The 24286-nt window shown below is 36.8% G+C and overlaps 2 protein-coding genes across 4 annotated transcripts in view; one reads left to right on the top strand and one right to left on the bottom strand.

The window, feature by feature from the left end:
- Window positions 1-24286, top strand: part of FOXJ2 (forkhead box J2) — a 287675-nt gene that overhangs the window by 10846 nt on the left and 252543 nt on the right. The gene's annotated exons all lie outside the window — the stretch shown is intronic.
- Window positions 1-24286, bottom strand: part of A2M (alpha-2-macroglobulin) — a 260412-nt gene that overhangs the window by 193761 nt on the left and 42365 nt on the right. Inside the window, 9 exon segments of the mRNA XM_074195313.1 lie at window positions 6890-6954; window positions 7622-7730; window positions 10365-10491; window positions 12378-12460; window positions 12463-12602; window positions 13643-13821; window positions 17334-17400; window positions 21653-21743; window positions 21871-21934. Coding sequence (XP_074051414.1) covers window positions 6890-6954; window positions 7622-7730; window positions 10365-10491; window positions 12378-12460; window positions 12463-12602; window positions 13643-13821; window positions 17334-17400; window positions 21653-21743; window positions 21871-21934 — 925 coding nt within the window.

The following is a 24286-nucleotide window of genomic DNA, read 5'->3' as shown; positions in this document are numbered from 1 at the left end:
AATACAGCAAAATTGCCCTGAGATCCTAGAAGCACAAGATAAAATAGAAATTGAGGGACTTCACCAATCACTTCCTGAAAGAGATCCCAAAAGAAAAACTTCCAGGAATATTACAGCCAAATTCCGAAATTCCCAAGTCAAAGAGAAAGTACTAAAAGCTGCCAGAAACAAACAATTCAACAATTGTGGTGCTATAGTCAGGATTACACAGGATCTGGCAATGTCTACATTAAGGGTTCATAGGGCTCGGAATATGATATTCTGGAAGGCAAAAGATCTTGGTTTATAACTGAGAATCAATTTTCCAGCAAAACTGAACATCCTCTTTCAGGGGAAATGATGGACTTGCAATGAAACAGGGTCTTTCACACTTTCCTATTGAAACAACCAGAGCTGAACAGAAAGTTTGATCTCCATGTACAGGACCCAGGTGAAGCATAGAGGGGGGTGGATGAAAAGGACTAATTATGAGGAACTTAATGATGTTGGACTGTTTATATTCCTGCATGGGAAGAAGATATTGATAACCCATATGAACCTTCTCAATTCATAAGAGCAGTTAGAAGGAGCATATATAGACAAGGCACAGGAGGGAGCTGAATAAAATTGTATAATATAGGGAAAAGATGGAGGCAATGGGTGATAAAGGAAAGTACTGGGAGGTAGAGAAAGACAAGAAAGAAGGAGCTAAGATATTTCACATAAGAGTCAAGAAAAAGCTTTTTCAATGGAGTGGAATGGGGGAAGGCAAAGGGAAATGAGTGAACCTTCATTCTCATTAGAAATGGCTCAGAAAGGAAATAACAAACCCACTTAATAGGGTATAGAAATCTATCTTACCCTAAAGAAAAAATGAGAAGAAAGGGATGGGATTAAGGGGGAAATGGGGGGAGGGAGGGAAGAGGGAATAGGGAATAGAGAGAGGGAAGATCGGGGGAGGGGTACTCAGATACAACACAATTTTGGACAGGGCCAGGATGAAAGGAGAGAATAGAATAAATCAGAGTGGGGAGGAATAGAGTGGAGGGAAAATATTGAAGCAACTTCTCTGATGGACTTATAATAAAGAAGGCAACTCGTCCTAGAGGCAGAGCCATTGGAATCTGAACACAGCCTGAAGTACATTTTTTTTTATTTCTCACTATTCTTGAGATTTCTTATCTTCCTGGGGGGTGTTATGTTTACTGTCATAAGATTATTATAATAATATAAAATAAATATGTCAAGAAAAAAATCTAAAAAAGAAATGATCTAGGAGTTTTAGTGGATTGCAACTTCAATAAATGAGTCATTTGTGGTCTGTGGAAACGTAAAAAAATTTTAAAAAGTAAAAAAAAGAGGGTCATAAAGGAAATAGAGTGAGGAAGGAGAGGACACAGGAGAAAGAGGAAAAATAAGAGCAATAACCAAGGAAGAGAAAGGCTGGAGAGGACAAGTGGGTCCTCTCAGGTAATTGATTGAGAAAGACTACACTAGTTTTTCGGCTAGGGCACTGACTCTGGTTGCAGGGTTCAGGACCCGTGGATGGTGCAGTGGTTGCAGCTGGTGGTCTGGGACAAGATGGGGCTGACGGGCCACCTCCATTGTATAATACCAATCATGACTTCAACTTTTCCTACTCGGAGATAAAACTTTCAGGATCTGAGCTGGTCCTTTCGAAATCTCTATAAGTCCATGCTAGAGAAATCTTCCTCTTTCTCTTCCTCACATGGTGAGTCTCTGGATGGGGAGGGGGCGGGGTTCATCATGGATTCTGTTCTTCTTTGGGAAGAAGGAATGTCTCTTTTGCTTCTGGAGCAGATGGGAAGCCTATCAGAGGGGCTAAATACTTTGAAGATGTTTGGAACAAGATTTTGTCTTAGTTTTAATGAAAAACTTTCTTTAAATCTTGTTTTTCTGGCGAAATTTTTTTTAGGGGTTTTTTTTTTGCAAGGCAATGTGGTTAAGTGGCTTGCCCAAGGTCACACAGCTAGGTAATTTTTTTTTTAAGATTTTATTTATTTATTTTGGGGGCGGCTAGGTGGCGTAGTGGATAAAGCACTGGCCCTGGAGTTAGGAGTACCTGGGTTCAAATCCAGTCTCAGACATTTAATAATTACCCAGCTGTGTGGCCTTGGGCAAGCCACTTAACCCCATTTGCCTTACAAAAAAAAAGTTTTTATTTATTTTGAGTTTTACAATTTTTCCCCCCTTAATCTTCCTTCCCCCATCCACCACAGAAGACAATTTGCCAGTCTTTACATTGTTTAAATTGTATACATTGATACAAATTGAATGTCACAAAAGAGAAATCATATACTTAAGGAAGAAACATAAATTATACAAGATAACAAGATCAGACAGTAAGATAACAGGTTTTTTTTTCTAAATTAAAGGTAATAGTCTTTGGTCTTTGTTCAAACTCCACAGTTCTTTCTGGATACAGATGGTATTTTCCATTGCAGACAGCCCCAAATTGTCCCTGATTGTTGCACTGATGAGCAAGACCATCAAGGTTGATCAACACCCCCATGTTGCTGTTAGGGTGTACAAGGTTTGTCTGGTTCTGCTCATGTCGATCAGCATCAATTCATGCAAATCCCTCCAAGCTTCCCTGAATTCCCATCCCTCCTGGATTCTAATAGAGTAATAGTGTTCCATGACATACATATAGCACAGTTTGCTAAGCCAGTCCCCAATTGAAGGACATTTACTTAATTTCCAATTCTTTGCCACCACAAACAGGACTGCTATGAATATTTTTGTACAAGTGATGTTTTTATCCTTTTTCATCATCTCTTCAGGGTATAGACCCAGTAGTGATATTGCTGGATCAAAGGGTATGCACATTTTTGTTGCTCACTGGGCATAATTCCAGACTGCTCTCCAGAAAGGTTAGATTAGTTCACAGCATTAGTGTCCCAGATTTCCCACAACCCTTCCAACAATGATCATTGTCTTTTCTGGTCATATTGGCCAGTCTGAGAGGTGTAAGGTGGTTCCTCAGAGATGCTTTCATTTGCATTTCTGTAATAAGTAATGATTTAGAGCAAGTTTTCATATGACTGTGGATCGCTTTCATCTCATCTGTAAATTGCCTTTCCATATCCTTTGACTATTTGTCAGTTGGGGAATGGCTTTTTTTTTTAATTTGACTTAGTTCTCTGTATATTTTAGAATTGAATCCTTTGTCAGAAATACTAGTTGTAAAGATTTTTTTTCCAGTTTACTGATCTTGGTAACAGTGTTTTTGTCTGAGCAAAAGCTTTTTAATTTAATGTAATCAAAATCATCTAGTTTGTTTTTAGTGATGTTCTCCATCTCTTCTTAGTCTAAACTGCTTCCCTTTCTATAGATCTGACAGATAAACTAGTCCTCGATCTTCTAGTTTGCTTATAATACTGTTTTTTATGTCTAAATCTTGTATCCATTTTGATCTTATCTTGATATAGGGTGTGAGCTGTTAGTCTAATCTAAGTTTCTTCCATACTAACTTCCAATTTTCCCAGCAGTTTTTTTTCAAAGAGAGAGTTTTTATCTGAATAGCTGGACTCTTCAGGTTTATCAAAACAGCAGCTGATTACTATAATCGTTTCCTGTTATCTTTTGTGCACCTAGTCTATTCCACTGGTCTACCACTCTATTTCTTAGCCAGTACCAGATAGTTTTGATGACTGATGCTTTATAATACAATTTTAGATCAGGTAGGGCTAAGCCATCTTCTTTTGCAGTTTTTTTTTTCCTTTGAATCACTGGAAATTCTTGACTTTTTATTTCTCCATATGAATTTACTTACCACTTTTTTCTAACTCATTAAAGTAATTTTTTGGAATTTTGATTGGTAGGCCACTAAACAGGTAGTTTAATTTTGGTAGAATTGTCATTTTTATTGTATTAGCTCGACCTTTCCATAAGCAGTTGATGTTTGCCCAGTTTTTTAAATCTGATTTTATTTCTGTGAGAAGTGTTTTGTAATTGTTTTGAAAAAGTTTCTGAGTAGGGGGCAGCTAGGTGGTACAGTGGATAGAGTACTGTACTGGCCTTGGAGTCAGGAGTACCTGAGTTCAAATCTGGCCTCTGACACTTAATAATTACCTAGCCATGTGTCCTTGGGCAAGCCACTTAACCCCATTGCCTTAGAAAATCTAAAACAAAGTTTCTGAGTCTGCCTTGGCAGGTAGACTCCCAGGTATTTCATATTGTCTGAGGTTATTTTGAATGGGATTTCTCTTTCTAGCTTTTCCTGCAGTCTCCTGCTAGTCATATATAGAAAAGTTGAGGGTTTTTGAAGTTTTATTTTATATCCTGCAACTTTGCTAAAGTTGTTAATTGTGTCCAGTAGTTTTTTGGATGATTTCTTGGGATTCTCTAGGGATACCATCATGTCATCTCTAAAGAGTGAGAGTTTTGTCTCCTTCCCCAATTCTAATTCTTTCAGTTTCTTTTTCTTCTCTTACTGCTGAAGCTAACATTTCTTTTTTCACATAGATGATATTACTTTATTGGATTTTTATAATAGACTATTTAAATATTTTTTATTTTGTAAATTTTTTTATATTTATATTCTATTTTTGTACAAATGATGTTTTTAATACATTATTAAAATATTCTTATTTAAGAGTAAACATAATACCCCCTCCCCCCCCAAAAATATAGACTTCATGAACAATAAAGTAAAGGAAAGAGGAAAAAATTAAAATAAAAAAATAAAAACAGGGGCAGCTAAGTGGCACAGTGGACAGAGCACTGGCCCTGGTGTCAGGGGCACCCAAGCCCAAATCTGGCCCCAGACACCCAACAATCACCTAGCTGTGTGACCCTGGGCAAGGCACCCCCACCTAACTGCCCTGCAAAAAAACAAACAAAAAAACCAAAATTAAATGAAATGATAATAATAATAATAACAATAGTAGGAGTAGCCAGGTGGTGCAGTGGACAGAGCACCAGCTCCAGTCAGGAGCACCCAGGTCCAAATCCGGCCTCAGATACCCAACAATCACCCAGCTCTGTGACCCTGGGCAAGCCACCCAACCCCATCTGCCCTACACCCCTCCAAATAATAATAGTAATAATAAATGTGTGACGCTAACATTTCTAATACAGTATTGAATAGTAGTGGTGATAATGGGCATCTTTGTTTTACCCTTGATCTTATTGGGAACACCTCTAGCCTATCTCTGTTGAATATAATGCTTGTTGATGGTTTTAGATAGATAATGCTTATTCTTCGAAGGAACAGTCCATTCATTCCTACGCGCTAGTGTTTTTAGTAGGAATGGGTGCTGTATTTTGTTCAAAGCTTTTTCAGCATCTATTGATAAAATCGTATGATTTCTGGTAGGTTTGTTGTTGATATAATTAATTATACTAACAGTTTTCCTAATATTGAACCAACCCTGGGATGGTTGAACCATTCCTGGGAATCCTACTTGGTCAAAATGTATTATCCTAGTGATAACTTGTAATTGTTTTGCTAAGATTTTATTTAAGATTTTTGCAGCTATATTCATCAGGGAGATAGGTCCATAATTTTCTTTCTGTGTTAATTCTTCCTGGTTTGGGTATCAGCACCATATTCATTTCATAGAAAGAGTAAGGCAGAGTTCCATATTCCCCTATTTTTCCAAAGAGTTTATATAGAATTGGAACCAATTGTGCCTTAAATGTTTGGTAGAATTTACTTGTGAATCCATCAGGCCCCGGAGATTTTTTCTTAAGGAGTTCAGTGATGGCCTGTTGAATTTCTTTTTCTGAGATAGGGTTGTTTAGGTATTTAATTTCTTCTTCATTTAATCTGGGCAATTTATATTTTTGTACTAGGGCACCATTTTAATAGGAACCTTTTAAAAAGGAAAAAAATAACTAAGTTTGAATAGGGCTCATAATAATTTTTCTTTCACTACTACTTCAGTCTTGGTAAATTTTATGAATGTGAGAGGTATAAAATAAGTATTTATTTATTTCACATGTCACATTTTTTCCAGGCCTTCTCTCTGCCATCTAAAGCCTATATTAAGAAAACCAACAACAAAAGATAATCATTTTTTGAAAACAGCAAAAGGAAAAAAACCAATGCTAGTGTGCCATCTGTGTTGGGAGAGAACACCTACTCCAGCTCCCCTATCCTATTATGCTAAATGTTTGCCAGTGCTCCTGTACTTATTTTAAAATAAAAAACTATCAAGGAAATGAGAATTATTGAGTCATTTTCAGTCATGTCCAACTCCTCATGACTCTGTTTGGGGTTTTCTTGGCAGACATACTCTAGCCCATTTTACAAATGAGAAAACTGAGGCAAACGGGTCACACAGCTGCTAAGTATCTGAGGCCAGATTTGAACTCAGGAAGAAATCTTCTTGACTCCTGACCCAGCATTCCATTTTACTACCTAATGGCCTAGAATAAGAACTGGAACTCATATTTGTTGAATATTTTAAAGTTTCCCAAATCACTTTTACCACCACAATTCTGTGAGATCTCTAATGCAACTTTATAAATTATATGATATATTTGAATATTAATTATTCCATATTTGCATATAAAATGTCTTTTATTGGTGAAGAAATTTTGCTCAGAGGTGGCAATGATTTATCCAACATCATACAGCTAATAAAAATCAGAGCCAGGATTCAAACATGGTCCTCTTGATTCCAAGGCAGTACAAGTCTCCTATACTCTGTCAATGGTTACTTTCAGCCCCTTTTCCATTGACTAAAATAGTCACATGCCTGGAGAAGTCATAAAGCAAATACTAAAGATTCTGATGGTGAAGATTTGGTTAAGTTCAAACTTGAATAACCTTTCCTTGTGATATTTTCATCACTTGGATAAGATGATGGCTTTTTACATGGGGGTCAGTCTCTAGCATTTTCTTAAGCTACTGTCTATTCTGTGCTATTTTGGCTCTTACCTGCTGGACAAAGCATGGAGTTGAAAGCCTCCTCCTTTTCGATCCCTTCAGGCTTTGGAAGGAGAAAAGAAAAATGCAAAAAATGAGAAGCTTTAGATGAGACAGGTAGTGAGGAGGACACTATTTGAGATGTTTCAACAAGTGAGGAGAGCAAAAGGATAGCAGTGTTTTTCAGTGAAGAGAACTGTGTCAAAAAATCTATGGAGTCAGGAAAGAGTAGTGCTTAACCATTCTATGGTGAGTAATGTAGGCTAAATAGAAGGCAGGAGATGGTCAGATGGTGGAAGTTCTTAAATGACAGGCAAAAGAATGTGAACTTCACTCATACAAACTACAGAAAGTCATTGAAGCGATTTGAACAGGAAAAAATGACATGATTAATCTGGTAAGGATTAACTGTCCAGGTATGCAATAATGATTGCTTGTTCTAGAAATGTGGTCCTGAAAAAAAAGAAGAGAAGGCATTTCCTGTGCCTATAATAAATCAATGAATATCAAAGATATGGTGAACAGACAAGAAGGAGGTGAACAAGAGACAGTGCAAAAGAAATAAGACCTGATTTAACCAAGTTCTTTAAGCTGATTAGTGGTCAAGTTAATTAGAGCTGAGACTGAAGTCATTATCTCTTCTTATTTAAAGGTGAAGAGCAGTAAGCAAGGGATTTGTGGTCATCTTGATGCTTTCCCAGGGAGTAATATAACCAAAGAGGATATGTTACTCATGCACCTCAACTAACAAATACGGTATCTTTCCTTCCACTCTCAGGAACCTTAACCTTCTCATTATTACACAGTTCTTCAGATTCCACTGCCTCTGCACTTATAGTGAAAGTAATCTTTCCTTTAAAAAAAGGGGACAAATAGAAATGAGCACATTTCTCTATGAACCTGCATCCTCTAATTCCTACAGTTCTCTGCCTTGAGGTCAGTTTCCAGAGTATGCTGAGATTGTATAATTATCATTGCCATTATTATTAACACCAATAACTCACAATGAGGTTTACAAAGCACTTTCCCTCCAATGGCACAGGTGGGGGGTAACAAGCATTATAATCCCATTTCACAAAAAATAAAATTGAGGCTAGGAGTGGTAAACAAGCTTGCCTATGGTAATTATTCTTGGATTTGAGGTATGGATCTGGTCTCTGGACCAGCATTCTTGTCAGTAAACTCCTATGTCTCTAAAAAAAAATAACAAGTACTTTAAGGTTTGGAAGGAACTGTCCTCACAACTACCTTGGAAGGTATATTGTGTAATTATTATAATTTTTATTTTATAGGTAAGGGGATAAAAAGGCCTGTGAGATTAAATGACCTAAGAAGTCATTGAAATTTCATATAAAATTTCATAGGTAAGAATGTGATTTTCTCCTTTATTTTTTCAAAATAAATTTTATTACCTTTTGTTTTTTTATATCACCTACATTTCCATTTTATCTCTTTCCCTTCCTCCTCCCCCTTGAGAGTCACCCCTTTATGACAAAAAAAGTTTTAAAAAGGAAAAAAATAGTCTGGCAAAATGAATCAAATGTATTAAAAGTGTGACATTATATACAATATTCCATACCCTTAGGCCATCACTCTTCAAAGAATTGTAGGGAAGCACCTTCTCCTTCTTTGGGACTAAGTACAATCATCACAATTCCACAGCATTCTATTTTGAATGCTCCTCTGTTATGTTAAAATAAATAGTGTAAAAATTGAAATTTATCAGTTTTGAAAATTTAAGAGCCTATTATATTGAGGTTCTAAGCTATAAATTATTAGCTTCTGTATAAATACATGATGTAGGGAGAAGAGAAGTTTTAAAGTATCCAATATTGGAACTCAAAGGACATTAAATCCCACTGAGTACAGCATGGAAAGCAAAATGAAAAGGTGGTGGAAAACTTAGTTATATGATTGTCCCTAATGGGGAACTGAAAGGGAGAACGAATAGGAAAGGTTCCTCTCACTCATTATCCCCAAACCAGAGACTGGCTTCTCCTTTGGGGATCCAGCTCCAGATCACATCCTGTAATCCTACATGTCCCTCAAAGTTCATCCTGGGCTCTCTTCTCTTCTCCCTCTATATTATCTGGTAATCTTACCAGCTCCCATGGATTTAATTATCATTTCTAAGCTTGATGATTCACAGATCTACCTATCTTGCCCCCACCTTTCTGCTGATCTCTAAACCTCAATTGCTTTTCAGACATCTGTCATAAACTCAAAAGGTTGAAAACAGATCTCTTTATCTTTCTTCTTAAAACCTGCCCTGGTGGTGCAATGGATAGACTCAGGAAAGCTCATTTTCCTGGATTAAAATCTGACCTCTGTGTTATTATTTGTGTGACCCTGGGCAAGTCACTTAATTCTGTTTACCTCATTACTCATTTGTAAAATGAAGTAGAAAACAGAAATGGTAACTACTCCAGCCCCTTTACCAAGAAAACCCCCAAAACAGAGTCACAAAGAGAGACATGATTGTAATGACTGAAAAACAATAAACCTGCCCTACTTCCTTTTCTCCTTCCTTCCTACCTTCTATCTTCCTGCTTACTGTAGAGAGCAACACCTTTGTCTCAGGCTCAAAACCTAGGAGTCATCCTAGATTCTTCACTATCTCTCTTTTTTCATACCAAAGCCAGTGCCAAAGGCTATGAATTTCACTCTTGTAACATCTCTCAAATTCACCCCCATCCTCCTCTGATACTGCCACCACTCTAATGCAGACTCTCAGCACTTCACCCCTAGACTACTGAAAGAACCTGGTGAGGGATCAACCTGACTCAAATCTTTCACCATATGAGGAGAGTGGGGTGGAAAAGAAGAAAGAAAATTTGAAATTCAAAGTTTTTTAAATGAATGTTAAAACTTGTCCTTAGATGTATCCAAGGAAAAAGCAAAATAAAAAGTTATTTAAATCTTTCCCTGCTCCAATCCAACCCCCATTTAGCCATTAAATTGATTTTCCTTAAGTGAAGATCTACTCAATAAACCCAAAAAAACTCTAGTTTCCTATTTCTTCCAAGAGCAAATACAAAATGCTCTATTTATTAATCAACTTAGTTTCTTCCTGCCTTTCTTAGACCGTAATCTTCCAAATGTATTCTTTGATTTGGTGATACTGGGCTCCTGGCTGTTCTATAAACAACATATTCCATCTCTTAGTTTCTGGGAAATTTCTCTGCCTGGAAGACCCTCCCTCCTTAACTCTACCTGCTGATTTCTCTGGTGTCCTTCAAATTTCAACTAAAATTCCATCTTTTAAAAGAAGACTTTCCCAATTTCTTTTAATTCTAGTGTTTTCCTCTACTAATTATTTCTTATTTATCCTGCATATAGCTTGTTTGTATATATTTGTATATATGTTGTCACTCTCATTAAATTGTGAGTTCCTTGAGGGCAGGGACTGTCTTTTGCCTCTAAACTTCAGACACACAGTAGGTACTTAATAAATGTTTATTGACCAGTGAGAGACTGAATCACTTACCTAATGTTGTAGGAGTCACAGCCCATGAAAATGTTAGATGCTTATTTCCACAGATACAGGGAAACACATCCCCTTTTTCCTTGGGCACAGCTGAGAATGTGGGAGAGTCTTCCAGCTGCATTTTAACCTGTTAATCACAATAAGTAGACAGAAGAAATTAGACCATTAAAAACATAGAAGGATAGTCAGACTTTTAGGTCTAGGTTAAATGGAAAGATCAGTGGAGATTAGAGTTGGAGAGATAAGAATTTGAGGGATTAGTTGAGCATTATGATTCATGAGAGTATAAATAATTGGATTAAAATAATTTTCTCCTCTATGTATAGCATGGAAACAATGTGAAGACTGTCAGACTGTCTTCTGTGAAGGGTTGGGGGGAGGGACAAAAAAAGGTAGGGGGCAAAATGGTAAAATTCAAAACATTACAAAAAAAAGATAGAAACCACTATTATATATAATTGGGAAACAAAATATTTATATTTAAAAATAATTTGCTCCTCTTCTGTCTCTTCTAAATTCACCACAATGCCTCAACCATATTCATACCCTAGAACTTTTTTCACACTTACAACCCCCTTCTCTCATCCTCTTCTGGGTGAATTCTTCACAGAACTTATATTTTGAGGAAGGGTCCCAGACTAGCTAGCCTCCATTTATTTCTCCTAACTCCAGTCTTTACCATTCTTCCCTGACCTAGATACCTTACCATTCCCTTTTTCAGCTGTGTTTTAGAATTTAAGATCTATATTCTTTTTATCTATTCATCCATCCATCCATCCATCATCTCTCCATCTATTGATACATCTATCTACCTATCCATCTATCCATCCATCTAATTAGCCATCCATCTATCAATCCATTGATATATTTCTCTACCTACCTACCCAACTGACAGACTGACTTATTTATCCATCTAGCGATCAGCTCTCAATATAAGCTCTATATATTGAGGAGTAGTGCCCTAGTTATCTCTCTAAAATTAAGTTACAGGATAGTGATATGCATTGGTGGAGGGATTTCTCTCCTTTGATGGTTCCTATACAACAAGGAAATCACAGATCTTATTTTTAAAAATTAAATTACACAGTCATTACACAGCACCTGAAGGTCTGCAAAGCACTCTACACATGTAATTTCATTATATTATCACAACCAGTCTGTGAGGTAGGCTTCATAATTATCTCCATTCTACTGATAGGAAACAAGACTGAGAAAGCAGAAATGACTTGCTTAAGGTGACATAACCTGTAAGTGCCTGCATTAGGATAAAATGAGATGCTTTATAAAACATAAAACTATTTAAAAATTAGTTATTATAGGCAATGTCAATAACAATCCTAAATATAGGGCACTGACAGAGAAATGTGCCTCTCTTGTCTGGCCTATATTGCTAATACAGAGAGAATGGTAACTTCTGTCCTTAAAGAAAAACTTTTAAGACTTCCCTCTTTACCTTTTAATATAGACTTTTTAATATATTATGCTAAAAGAGAATTTTTAAAGCTTCTCCTTTGATTTTCCTATGGCACAAAAACGGGCATCTGTCAAAATTAAAGGACAACAGGGAACTGTAGAGAGGGCCACACCAAGAGACTCTGGCAGAGAGTATTGATCAGAAAGCCCTAACTTGTGGAACTATTTGGGATGGTAGAGAATCTGGAGATTTATACATCTGTATGGGGTTTAGGGTTTCATCCTTGCTCAATTAAGGGTATATATTTTTTAATTCAAGAAAAAATTCTTTTGGGTGAACTATGGGGGCTTCAAGTGGGGCATTGATGTCAGGATACTAGGAGGTAAGTAGGAAGTATCTCAAAATATATATTCTTCCCCATCAGATAATCTCTGACAAAAAACACAAATGCTTAGCCATTTTGGGGAATTGCATATGCACTACTAATTCAGGAACATAAAATATCACAATATGTGTACTCCAATGAGAAGAACTGGGATCCAGGGTTAGGTAGGCTTTGGGGCTATTATTCTTTCATTGGGTGGGAGGGCATCTCTTACCCTGATGCAGTAAGGCAGGTAGTTGAAGACAATGGCCTTGAGGGTGAAGGCTTCTCCACAAACCACACAATAGGGTAGAGAAAAACAAAGAAAGGCTGGAAGGAGATGAGAGAGGCTAGAGGGGAGAGACCAAGCCCTGTGTTTTCCCAGAGACAGAATGCTCCAGCCTTCCACTTAGTAATGGTATCAGGGACTTTCACTACCACATCAGCCTCCCCTGCTGAACTAGAGGGGGAGTAATGAAGACAATAGAAGTAGCTGATTACTAGGTGACAAGAACCATGGCTTGAGGTAGAAAAACAAGAGAAATTTAATTTTACACCTTCTTCCCTAACCCTGACCATGTTCCCCAGTCCTTCCATCTGGAAACCTTAGTGATGAATGATCATCCTAAAACTTTTCTATGGAAAACATGGTCCAGCTAAAGGGAATGTCTTCAGATTATCACCATACGTGGGTGTCCTGATGTGACAGATCCTAGATTTGCTCTCAACTTGTCAAAGCCTGTGGTCCCTGGTCCATAGAGATATAACAAGCAATTTTCAACTGTCTAATGGGACAAATGCAGCCAGAAAAACCCGGTAAGTCAGGATAAGAACAAAATGCCTATAAATTGACTTTTAAAAACTCATGCAGGGGCGGCTAGGTGGTGCAGTGGATAATGCACTGGCCCTGGAATCAGGAGTACTTGGGTTCAAATCAGGTCTCAGATGCTTAATAATAACCTAGCTGTGTGGCCTTGGGCAAGCTACTTAACCCCATTTGCCTTGCTAAAAAAAACCCATATAAAAAGAAAAAAAAACTCATGTAACCAAATAAGGCTAAAAGAAGTTACTCATAAGAGAGACAACCCCTTGCCTTTGGTGCTGGGAATATCTTACCTGGAATGTGGTTGCTAGACCCAGAGAGAGAGAGTGATGAACTATACTATCCAGGGCTTTCTATTTTTATTTAATCATTCTTGCTAATTAGGTACTAAGTACAGGTTTTATTTTGCTTTTCTACAACTGCTGAATCCCCAGTGCTATGAGTCCTCTAAATCTCAGCCCCATGGCTCTGGTCCATATGTCAATTTTCTGGGAATATGTGGCACCAAATTAATTTAGAAATCTTATCTAGGACACAGATTAAATGAAACTATAATATTTAGCTTGGATTTATCTTGAAGTGGACGAGGAATTGAGGAAAATTGTCAATGAATTAAAAATCTAAAGGAATCCAAGTGTTTCACCTGGAAGAAATATAGTAAAAATGAAACTACTTACTCTGATACTACCAAGTCCCAGATCCAGGTCTCCGGGAAATGCTTTCTCACAGTCTCAGTGGGACTGAGAATTACACTATTTTCCGTATAGAGAGCATCTCCATGATATCTTGGTACAGCACCCATTCCTGCTATACTTGCCATAGGAATTACAAAAATAAAAAAATTTAAAAATATTGACTAAATACTTATTTAATAGCTAATTATGTCCTACTAAGTACAAAGATTAAATGAGGCATGAGAATAGGGCACACAAGATTCATATAAGGCACCCCACTTCAAGGACCTTAGAACCTTAGTAAGAGAAAAGGAAAACAATATGATGATTGTCATATAAATACAAACATATCTTATAATATGTGACATATAATACATATATATGATAAGAGATACAAAACAAAGGGGATACCAGGGCCATAGACATAGACCTAGGAGGGATTTTAGTGGTCTGACCCCCTTATTTTAATAGATGAGGAAACTGAGGTCTAGAAGTGCCTTACCCAAGATTATAGGGCAGCAAACACTGAAGGCAAGATTTAAATTTGGAGATGAAAGGGAAGTAGCTAACATCAGTAGAGTCATAACGATTTCATGGAGTCAATAACATATAAGTTGAAATGTGGAGTACATTTGGAGAACTTTATAATTGATATAAGGTAGCCCTAACTAACCACGACAATGGCAAATACTTTTGGCAAGCATACTTCTCTCTGATTAATGTCTTGACTGATATTGATTATCATAAGGTAGCTGAATAAATTCTCTCTAAGCCTTTCCAAGAACCTTATCTATTTTTCAAGTTTGTATGGAAGACACATTTGCTCTAAAAAAGTCAGTTAGGAAGCTTTACCAATTAAATACCTTTAAAAATACTAAATGAACAATAAATGTAATTTTTGCATTTTTAGAAAAATTTTATATTCTCTATACTTTAGTAGACTGTGTGATGATTAAGTAGTGCTCTACTATGGAATGTTGCATGTAGAAACCATCTTTTCACAGTTATCCCTACTGAGGGTTGCCTTCATTTTGCCTAAAGATGATTCTGATAAAAATTTCATATGAATGAAAAAGTTATTTTAATTATAAATTCTAAGTTTTATTGTCATTCTAGAGAAAGATATTTTTATATAGATAAGATACAATTTCCTAGTTACCCATTTAGAAAGTGTTATGGGGGGGGGCGGCTAGGTGGCTAGTAGATAAAGCACAGGCCTTGGAGTCGAGAGTACCTGGGTTCAAATCTGGCCTCAGGCACTTAATAATTACCTAGTTGTGTGGCCTTTGACAAGCCACTTAACTTCATTTGCCTTTCAAAAACCTAAAAAAAAAAAGTGTTGTGGAATATTTTCCTCCATACTTTTGGTATCTTTACCTTCTTCAAGTTCCTTATGAATCAATCACTTCTATATTGTCTAATAATGTTTTTCCCATCTTTGTTCTTTTTTCATGTTATTTCTACCTCCTTAAATAAGCAAATTTGTGATATTAGAGTACAATGACCCTCCCTACTATCCTTGATGGTAAAAAAAACACCTTCAAATACCCTCAAGATAACTTTCCTATTTTAAAAAACCTTAAAAAAATAGAACTTACACACTACAATCTTTAAATTGATTTTGCCCTTCACTACTTTGTAGTGCAGCTACATGGTACCCTAGAGCATGGTGGATTGAGTCCTGGATCTGAAGTCAAGAATTAGTTTCTTTAAGATAAAATCTGGCTTCAGACACTCACTAAGTGTGTGACCCTGGGCAAGTTACTTAACCTTGTTTGTTTTAGTTCCTCACCTGTAAAATGAACTCTTTGTTAGGAAAACTTGAAATAGGGGCATGACTGCAACCACTGAACAACAGACTTCTTTCTAGTTCTTTAAAAAAAAATAAAACTATTTATGATTTTCTACCACTCTTCTACAAAAGCTTACAAATAATTTATATTCTAAACCCATACTAGTCTTAACTACTCTCTCTGCTTGCCACGTTAGTCAAGTATTTGCAGATTAAAATGCTTTTCAATGTCTTTGTTATGGTTATTGTTTTATTATGGTTAAAATATTATCAGTGTCTATGTCCCTTTTGTTCATCACTATCCTAATTTTATTAGCATCAATAACTCCTTTAAATAGATCAAGATGAAACAGTTTTTAATTACATGCCATATATTTTTCTTATTTTTATCTTCTAACTTTTTCCTCATTTTGATTTGCATCAACAAGGTTAAGGCCTCATTCTATAGCATCTTCAAGATAATAATTTAGTAATTACTATCATGTCAGTAATGAATCATTTCCTATCTGCTAAAGTGCAAGCAATTTTACTTTTTGGATATAATATGGTTTATTGCTTGTCATGTATCTTGACTTCTGATTCTTTTCTCTAAGAAAGTATTTGTGGTCCAAAGGAATAAGGGAAGTTTTTATCTTATTTTATTCCTGATTCATATTTTTGAACATATTCTTGGCTGTCATGGACTGAAGTTATTATGTATCAAGGTCTGTATTAATTTAATTTCAAAATTCTTAATAAATTCTTTGTATACTTTTTCTACTTTTTAATTATCTACAAGGTGATGTGTACATCTCATACTTATTTTAATGGTATACTTTTAAAAAAATACTTTGCAATTATCAGATTGCCTTCTGTGGGGGAGGGGGAGGGAAGGGAGGGTGGGGGAAAATTGTAAAATTCAAAACCTTACAAAAAAAAGATAGGCAAAAACTACAATTGTATATAATTGGAAAACAAATAAAATATTTATATAATAAAAAAGAAAATACATTGCATGAGTATAGCAAATACAGGATGACCAAATATTCCATGAAATTATGTTTTTTGTTGACTTTTGATACTCAACTGTACCAACTTTGTTATTTTTCTCCCCAGAACCTGTGAAGCCTCTTTTCATTTAATTTAAACTTCCTTCTTTTTCTAACTTTATTTACAGTGAAAGTGTCAAAACAGAAATAATTTTGAGTTTCAATAATTAAATGAAAGTTTATGGAAAAGCCGCATGATTCTTAATCCCCTTTGTCTTCCTTTCCATCATTCTCCCTTTGTGACTGTAGAAGCAAAATAAGGTAACACCTTTTGAATTTAGGATATTTTACATTTTTCTTTCTTTTTTTTTTCCTGTGCACAAAATATATTTGACACCAAGTGAAAGACCCACACATAGCTAGACCAGGTATTTGGAAATCAGACCCAGTTTATTATAGAGATATTAGGGATAGTGACTAGACTTATGCTTCAATTAATATAGGGAACTCCCAGAGAAGTAGATTTCTATAGTATGGCATTTTCCCTGCAACTTATGTTCTTAATTTTCTAGAGCACTGACAGGATAAATGACAGGATCTTGACCAAGGTCACTTAAGGTTACTGGTATTTTTAGAGGTAGGACTTGAACTTAGGTCTTCCCAGTTCTAAAGCCAAGGTAAACAGGAATTTAATACTGATTATGAAAAATGAGGGAGAGGGGAGAGTAAAATAATACAAAAATTGGAACCTTGATGACAGAATTTGATGGTGCCATAGACAGAAACAGTGAAGGAGGGACAGATTTAGAGGAAAGGATATAAACTTGATTTTGGACATGTTAAATTTGAGAAATCAGTAGGACATCCAGACGAAAATATACTATAATTAGTTGAAGGAATAGATCTGGAGTTCAGAAGGGACACTAAAACTTACCCGAAAGATTTGGTAGTCCTCTGCACAGGTAACTGCAGAGTAACTGAGCCCATGACAGTGAAGGGGACTGTTAATGAAAAGAGGAGAGGGGGGAATTAAGGACTAGTAAAGAGGATGAGGGACTTAGAAAGAAGTAATTAGAGAAGCAAAAAGAGAGTTAGAAGAGCACTGTGCCTCTAAATCCAAGAGAGGAGAGAGAATCCATGGAGAGTGGAAGAGATGAAAATGTAGAGGTGCCCTAACAGCAACATGGGAGTGATGTTCAACCTTGAAGGACTTGCTCATTCCATCAGTGCAACAATCGGGAACAATTTTGGGCTGTCTGCAAAGGAGAGTGCCACCTGTATCCAGAGTTTAAACAAAGTACAAGGACTATTCCCTTTAATTTAGAAAAAAAGCAGATATCTTATTGTCTGATATTGTTACCTCTTAGACTTCTCTTCTTTAAGGATATGATTTCTCTCTCATCACACCCAATTTGGATCAAGGTACAACACGGAAACAAAGTAAAGACTGACAGAGTGCTTTCTGTGGGGGTGGTGGAGGGAAGCAAGATTGGGGAGGGAATTGTAAAACTCAAATATCTTTAATAAAAATAAATTTAAAAAAAAAGTAAATGTAGGTGTGTCAACAATAGCAAAAGCCAAAGAGAGTTCAAAGAACATTGGATCTGGAAATTAAGGGATGGATGGTTTTGAGAGACTCTTTTCAACAGAATAATGTAAGTAGTTGTTAGTAATTCAGGGTAGTAGTAACAAGATGGAGGTATTAGGTAGAGAAAATTTTTTCAAGTTTAGTAATGAAGCGAAGGAGAGATGGGTTGAAAAGGTTGAAGAATAATTAAATGAAGATTGTTTTTTAGGGCAGGGGTGGATGAAATCCAAAAACCTTTGAGGCTGGCCACGCATACATAATAAAGGCAACAATTTGAAACATAGGATTGAGATTGTCTGAAGTAAAGGTTGATGTCTAAAACAGCTCCGTTTAATAGGTTTTAGTTTTTGTCTTTCCTTCTTCAATTAATTTGTATGCGTACCTGAATGGATGTTTCAGAGTACCCATATGAAAATTAAGGTTGCCTTAAGGAATTAGGAAGACCTGATCATATAGAACAGGGATGGGAAATCTTTCTCCTGCCAAGAGCCATATGGATTTTTGCCTGCTATATTTGGTCAAACATTTAATTAATTCAACCCTAAAAAGCTCCTAGATTTATTGAATTTCGAGTTCCACCTATGGTTGCTGTGGCAATGCCAGACTATAGGCCTCATGAGGTCCTCAAGCCAGATGTTCTCTGCCCCGGTATAGAAAGATGGCAAGAAATCAACGGAAAGAGAACACTACTGGTATAAAGTCTTTGAAAAAGTGGGAGACAAAGAGATCAAAAGCACAAATTAAGGGTATACTTCTTAGGTATTTAGAGAAAATAGTGAAAGATGATGAGAAATTTTAAGGGAAGAAAGATGGTCTCAAATTTCTTAGTGAAAAGACTAGATTATCTGCTATAAAATGCATCAAGAAGAACCAAGTTCAAATACAGCTACAGACTGTATAAGAATATACAGACTAGTGGTATAACCTTCAACATGGCACTTAGGCTTCAGTGTCCTTATCTATAAAATAGGGATAATATCTGCTGTAAGTGGGTATCAAGAGAACTGTTGGGATGGCTAGGTGGCACAGTGGATAGAGCACCAGCCCTGGAGTCAGGAGTAACTGAGTTCAAATCTGGCCACAGACACTTAATAATTACTTAGCTGTGTGACCTTGGGCAAACCACTTAACCCCATTGCCTTGCAAAAAACAAAAGAGAGAGAGAGAACTGTTGAGAATTTAGTGGAGAGAATAATATGTCTGGAATAGTGCAAAAACAGTGCAACATTTGGGAAATGAGATAGGGAGACAATAAATATGTGAGAAAGATTTCAAATAGCCAGGGTACCCTCAAAAGGATGAGATCATGCTGAATTTTCTTGCTAGGATCAGCACTTCAACAATGCCAATATTTTACAGCATGGAGAACAAGATAATAGGGGTGGAAAGAACTTTAGAGGATATCTAACCCAACTCTGGGTTTAGAGATAAAGAAACAGAGACCCAGAAAAGTTAAATGATTTTTCCCTAAGATCACATATAAGGATTAAAGGTTTCAGCTAAAATGTAGGCACTGGGGAATCCTTCAGAAGAAGAATTGGTAGAACATAAAGTTCATTCTTAGCAATAGCATACTTGGAACCAATCATCTTTCAGAATGCCAGTGATCAGAAGTGTAGGGAGAAGTTTGGAATTCAGTAGCAAGTAGAATAGTCTAAGTAAGCCTAATTAGATAATTAGTCTAATCATGTAATTACAAATTATATGATATAATATACAATTAGTCTAATTATATAACATATAAACTTAGGTGCTTATGTCTGATATTTTTTTGACTTGTATGTTTGTGTCTGCTTCACCTAGCTAAATAAATTAAACTCCCCTCTCGTATGGAGACAAATATCCCAGAAACCCAGGAAGTATAAGTAAATAACTGGAGATTAATCGGAAGATGAAAAAAAGTGGGTGAATCTAATTGGATAGCAAAATTTAAAAGAATTCAGTCTTATGTTCTTTGGTCTACTTCTGCTTACTGCATAAAACTCCTTACATGCTGCTAGTTGCTTTGTCCTACAATCTCAAGGGAGGAAAGAAAGCTTTAGGATTCTATGAAATAGTAGAGAATTTCAACATTGGAAAAGACTTTGGAGAAGATCTAGTTGACTTCATACCTGACTGAGAACCCCTTGATGGCATCCCCAACAAGTGGTCATCCATCCTTTAGAATTCTCTGTTCTGTGGTTCAATGATGAGTGGACAAATCAAATCATTTTATTTCCAGCCTACTGGAGGAATATTGGAAAACATGGTGCTGGAGTCAAAAGACTTCTGTTCTAATACCAGTTTTTCTATTTAATGCCTTCGTGATCTTTGACAGTCATTTCATCTCTCAGAGGTGAGGAAGTTTTGGCTACATTAAATGAGGAAGTTTAGGCTACATTAAAAAATGTGATCCAAAAGGTTCTTATGATCTTAATATCACCAGTCATCTAAGAGCAGTATGGAGAAAGAGATAGACTTTTTAAGATGAAGAAAAGACATAGCAATTGAGGAAATAAGAAATTTTTTCAGTGGTTTCTTAGGTATCTTCTGCCATTGCCTTTTTCCTTTTCTATCCTGCATATATACATGATCATTAATGGTGATATAAAGCCACTGAAACCAAATGAGACAAAATCAATTTCAATCAATTGTTCAATGAATAATGTAAGGTCAGTCAAATCAATGCAGGGAACACAATATTGTCTCATTACTTTCTTCCCCCTAACCCCCTTTCATTTACTCTCTTTTTCTTGTTTTTTAAACTCCTTTGCAGGTCATACTTCCTTTGGCATTTTTGGTTATTTAGTAAGTTACTGGATTGTGCAGTGGATAAAGTGCTGGATAAAGATATCATAAGAGACTGAATTCAAATCCAGTCTCAGTACTACATGTACAGTGTAGGTAATAAGAGCTTCTTCCCAGGATTGTTATGAGGATCAAATGAGATTGTAAAACATTTTAAAGACCCCCAAAATGCTATGTAAAGCTAGCTATTATTATTGGCAGACTGTAGCTAGAAGAAATGATTTAGCTTCCCAGAGCAATAGCTGTCTCCCCTGTAATATGATTGTTTTGGACTCAGTGGACTCAGAGGTTCCTTGCTGTTCTAGAACCAGGATCCTATGCTACTCTTGGAAAAATGATGAAGTAGAGAAATTGGGTTAGTACTTAACTTCCTTGACCATATCCCAAATCACTCTCATATTTTTGAACAAGATTAGAAAAATAGCTCAGCACAATATATCATATATTTTTTTCAATTGAAAGCATAGAATAGATTTGTTGTTTTACCTCCATATGCATATGGCATAGCTTGTGGTGGTTGCATTGGTATAGGCACTGAGCATAAATGGGGCTTCTTGATTTGTGCATTAGTAAATACCTTCAAGCCCATATCCTAGAAAGAAAGTTAGAAGTGTATCAAGACAAATATTATTGGAATTCATCAAATTTATTTTGGTAGTAACTGTTATGGCTGCTGTTTGTCCCTTGTGTTGATTTCTTCTACTGCTAATAAGCTTCAGAACTTTGCTAATTAAGGCAGAAATTTAAGGAAATATTAGCTTAAGAGCCAAGTACTTAAGACACCATAGACCCACTGATGACTCAGTGAAGCTGTCCAAACCCTAACTCCTCACCATCATACAGAATTCAGTGTTCTCTTAAAGAAACCTAGTGATTACCCTGAACAACAAGTACAATCAGGAACAAGGTACAAGTATCGATTGTGGTCCCTAGAAGCTATAGGGGCAGAGTTATTCAGCAGGCCACATACTGCAAAAAATATATTCAAAATTTGACTCAACCAAAATTTAAAAAAAATAAAAAAATTTGACTCAACCTCAGCAAATAGGAATAAACCCTTCAAAATGCTGAGAGGGACCTAGAATAAATAAATTACCATTATCAATGGGTTTGGGGGCATGTTCTCCTTTACCAGGGGAGACTGAACTCTCTAGTCTCACCTAAGAAGCAGCATGAAAGTTTCAACTGACACAGTTTAATAAGTTCAAAATTATAATTTTGAAAACCTAAAGAGATAAACCTGGTCTATGTAGTAGACATGAGGTTATATGTCAGAATACTCCTAATAGGCACTTTAAACTTTGCCCTTTATCTTTTGCATAATAACTATCACTTCTCAAGAACTTTATAACCAAGTATGTGAATAGGAAAAATGAACTTTACTTTTAGGAAGTTATAAGTATCATCTTCTTCCCTATTAAATACAGAGGAGGGGGCAGCTGGGTGGCAGTGGATAAAGCACCGGCCCTGGAGTCAGGATTACCTGGGTTCAAATCCGGTCTCAGACACTTAATAATTACCTAGCTGTCTGGCCTTGGGCAAGCCACTTAACCCCATTTGCCTTGCAAAAACATAAACAAAAATAAACAAATAAATAAATAAATAAATAAACAAATAAAAAATAGATAGATACAGGGGAGTAGGTGATTCCATTAATAAAGATATTCTTTTTTAAAATTTATTTTTATTAAAGATATTATTTTAGTTTTACAATTTTCCCCCAATCTTGCTTTCCTCCCCCCTCCCCCCAACAGAAAGCACTTTGGCAGTCTTTACTTTGGTTCTATGTTGTACCTTGTTCCAAACTGTGTGTGATGAGCAAGAAATCATATCCTTAAAGAGAAGAGAAGTCTAAGAGATAACTGGATCAGACAATAAGATATCTGTTTTTTTCCTAAATTAAAGGGAATAGTCCTTGTACTTTGTTGAAACTCCACAGCTCCTTATCTGGATACAGATGGTACTCTCCTTTGCAGACAGCCCAAAATTGTTCCTGATTGTTGCACTGATGGAATGAGCAAGTCCTTCAAGGTTGAACATCACTCCCACGTTGCTGTTAGGGTGTACAGTGTTTTTCTGATTCTGCTCATCTCACTCAGCATCAGTTCATGCAAATCCCTCCAGATTTCCCTGAAATCCCATCCCTCCTGGTTTCTAATAGAACAATAGTGTTCTATGACATACACATACCACAGTTTGCTAAGCCATTCCCCAAATGAAAGACATTTACTTGATTTCCAATTCTTTGCCACCACAAACAGGGCTGCTATAAATATATTTGTACAAGTAATGTTTTTACCCTTTTTCATCATCTCTTCAGGGTATAGACCTGGACAAGATGGCGGAGAGAAGACAGGCACAGTTCTAAAGTCTCCTGATCTCTTCTCCATGTATCACATGAAACAAACCTCTTAAAAGTAATCTGACCCACAAAACCCAGAAAGAAAAGCCAGGAGAAAGATCATCTACCTCAGGATTTGTCTCCGGCAGCAGCTTTGGCTGAATTTGGGCCAGTGGGTCTGGGCTCACAGGGAGGATAAGCCCCGGATCAGCCAGATCAACAGCTGAATAGGAACCAGGAGTCTGAGGGCCCGAGAGCTGGACTTGCTGGATCAGCAGTGGGGTTGGACCAAGGGGGAGTGAGTCGGGAGAGCTGAGGCACTGGTGTTGGAGCTGTCCCCCAGGACATCCCGGACAGGGCTGGGAGGAGAGTTCTGGAGCAAGAAGGCTTGGGACACCATCCCTGGGCCCCTCTGGTCTGAGTCCCATTGCAACTCAGACTTCTTCCCTTACAAACAAATGCAAACTATTGCTGCCTCAGGCCCAGGTGTGTGAGCAGAAGAACCAGCCCAGCTGAGAAATGGCCTCAGGCCAGAGTAAAGCCCACCATTGATAGAAGGCAAAAGAATTCAATAGCTCCAACTCCTCCCTTCAAGGAAAGGCAGAAGGCCTCAACCAAGGTCACAGACACTCCAGAGAAAGCAACCAGCACCTCCTACTGGCCAGCCAGAGGAACTGCACTCAGTGAGTAAAGCCTTTACCATCCCAAGCCCGGGGAACCAGCCCCTTCCCAGCTCAGGTCTTAGCAAAATGAAGAAGGGTCAATGGAAAGGTGGATCCATAGAAAAATTCTTGGAAGGGAAAGACCCTAACTCAAAGAGACCTGGAACCTCTGAGGAGAATACAATCTGGTCTTCAGCACAGAAGGACTTCCTTGAAGAAATAAGGAAGGAGTTTAAAAATCAACTGGAAAATTTGGGAGAGACAATTAATACCTTGCAACAAGAAAACAAAACCTTAGAAAGTACAATTGAACAAATACAAAATGAGAATAAATCTCTCAGATCTTCAAATGGGCAAATGCAAAAAGAAATTAATTTTCTCAGAACATCAATTGGTCAAATGGAAAGTTCTTTCAAAAGCAGAATTCACGAATTGGAAAAGGAGTTGCAAAAGGTTAATGAAGAAAACTCCTCCCCCCAAAAAAGAATGGAGTCTACAGAAACTAATGA

The sequence above is a fragment of the Macrotis lagotis genome, chromosome 7 (genome assembly GCF_037893015.1).
Source record: "Macrotis lagotis isolate mMagLag1 chromosome 7, bilby.v1.9.chrom.fasta, whole genome shotgun sequence".
Taxonomy (NCBI): domain Eukaryota; kingdom Metazoa; phylum Chordata; class Mammalia; order Peramelemorphia; family Peramelidae; genus Macrotis; species Macrotis lagotis.
Note: the sequence above shows the minus strand (reverse complement) of the source record. Positions and strands in the feature narration are given on the sequence as shown.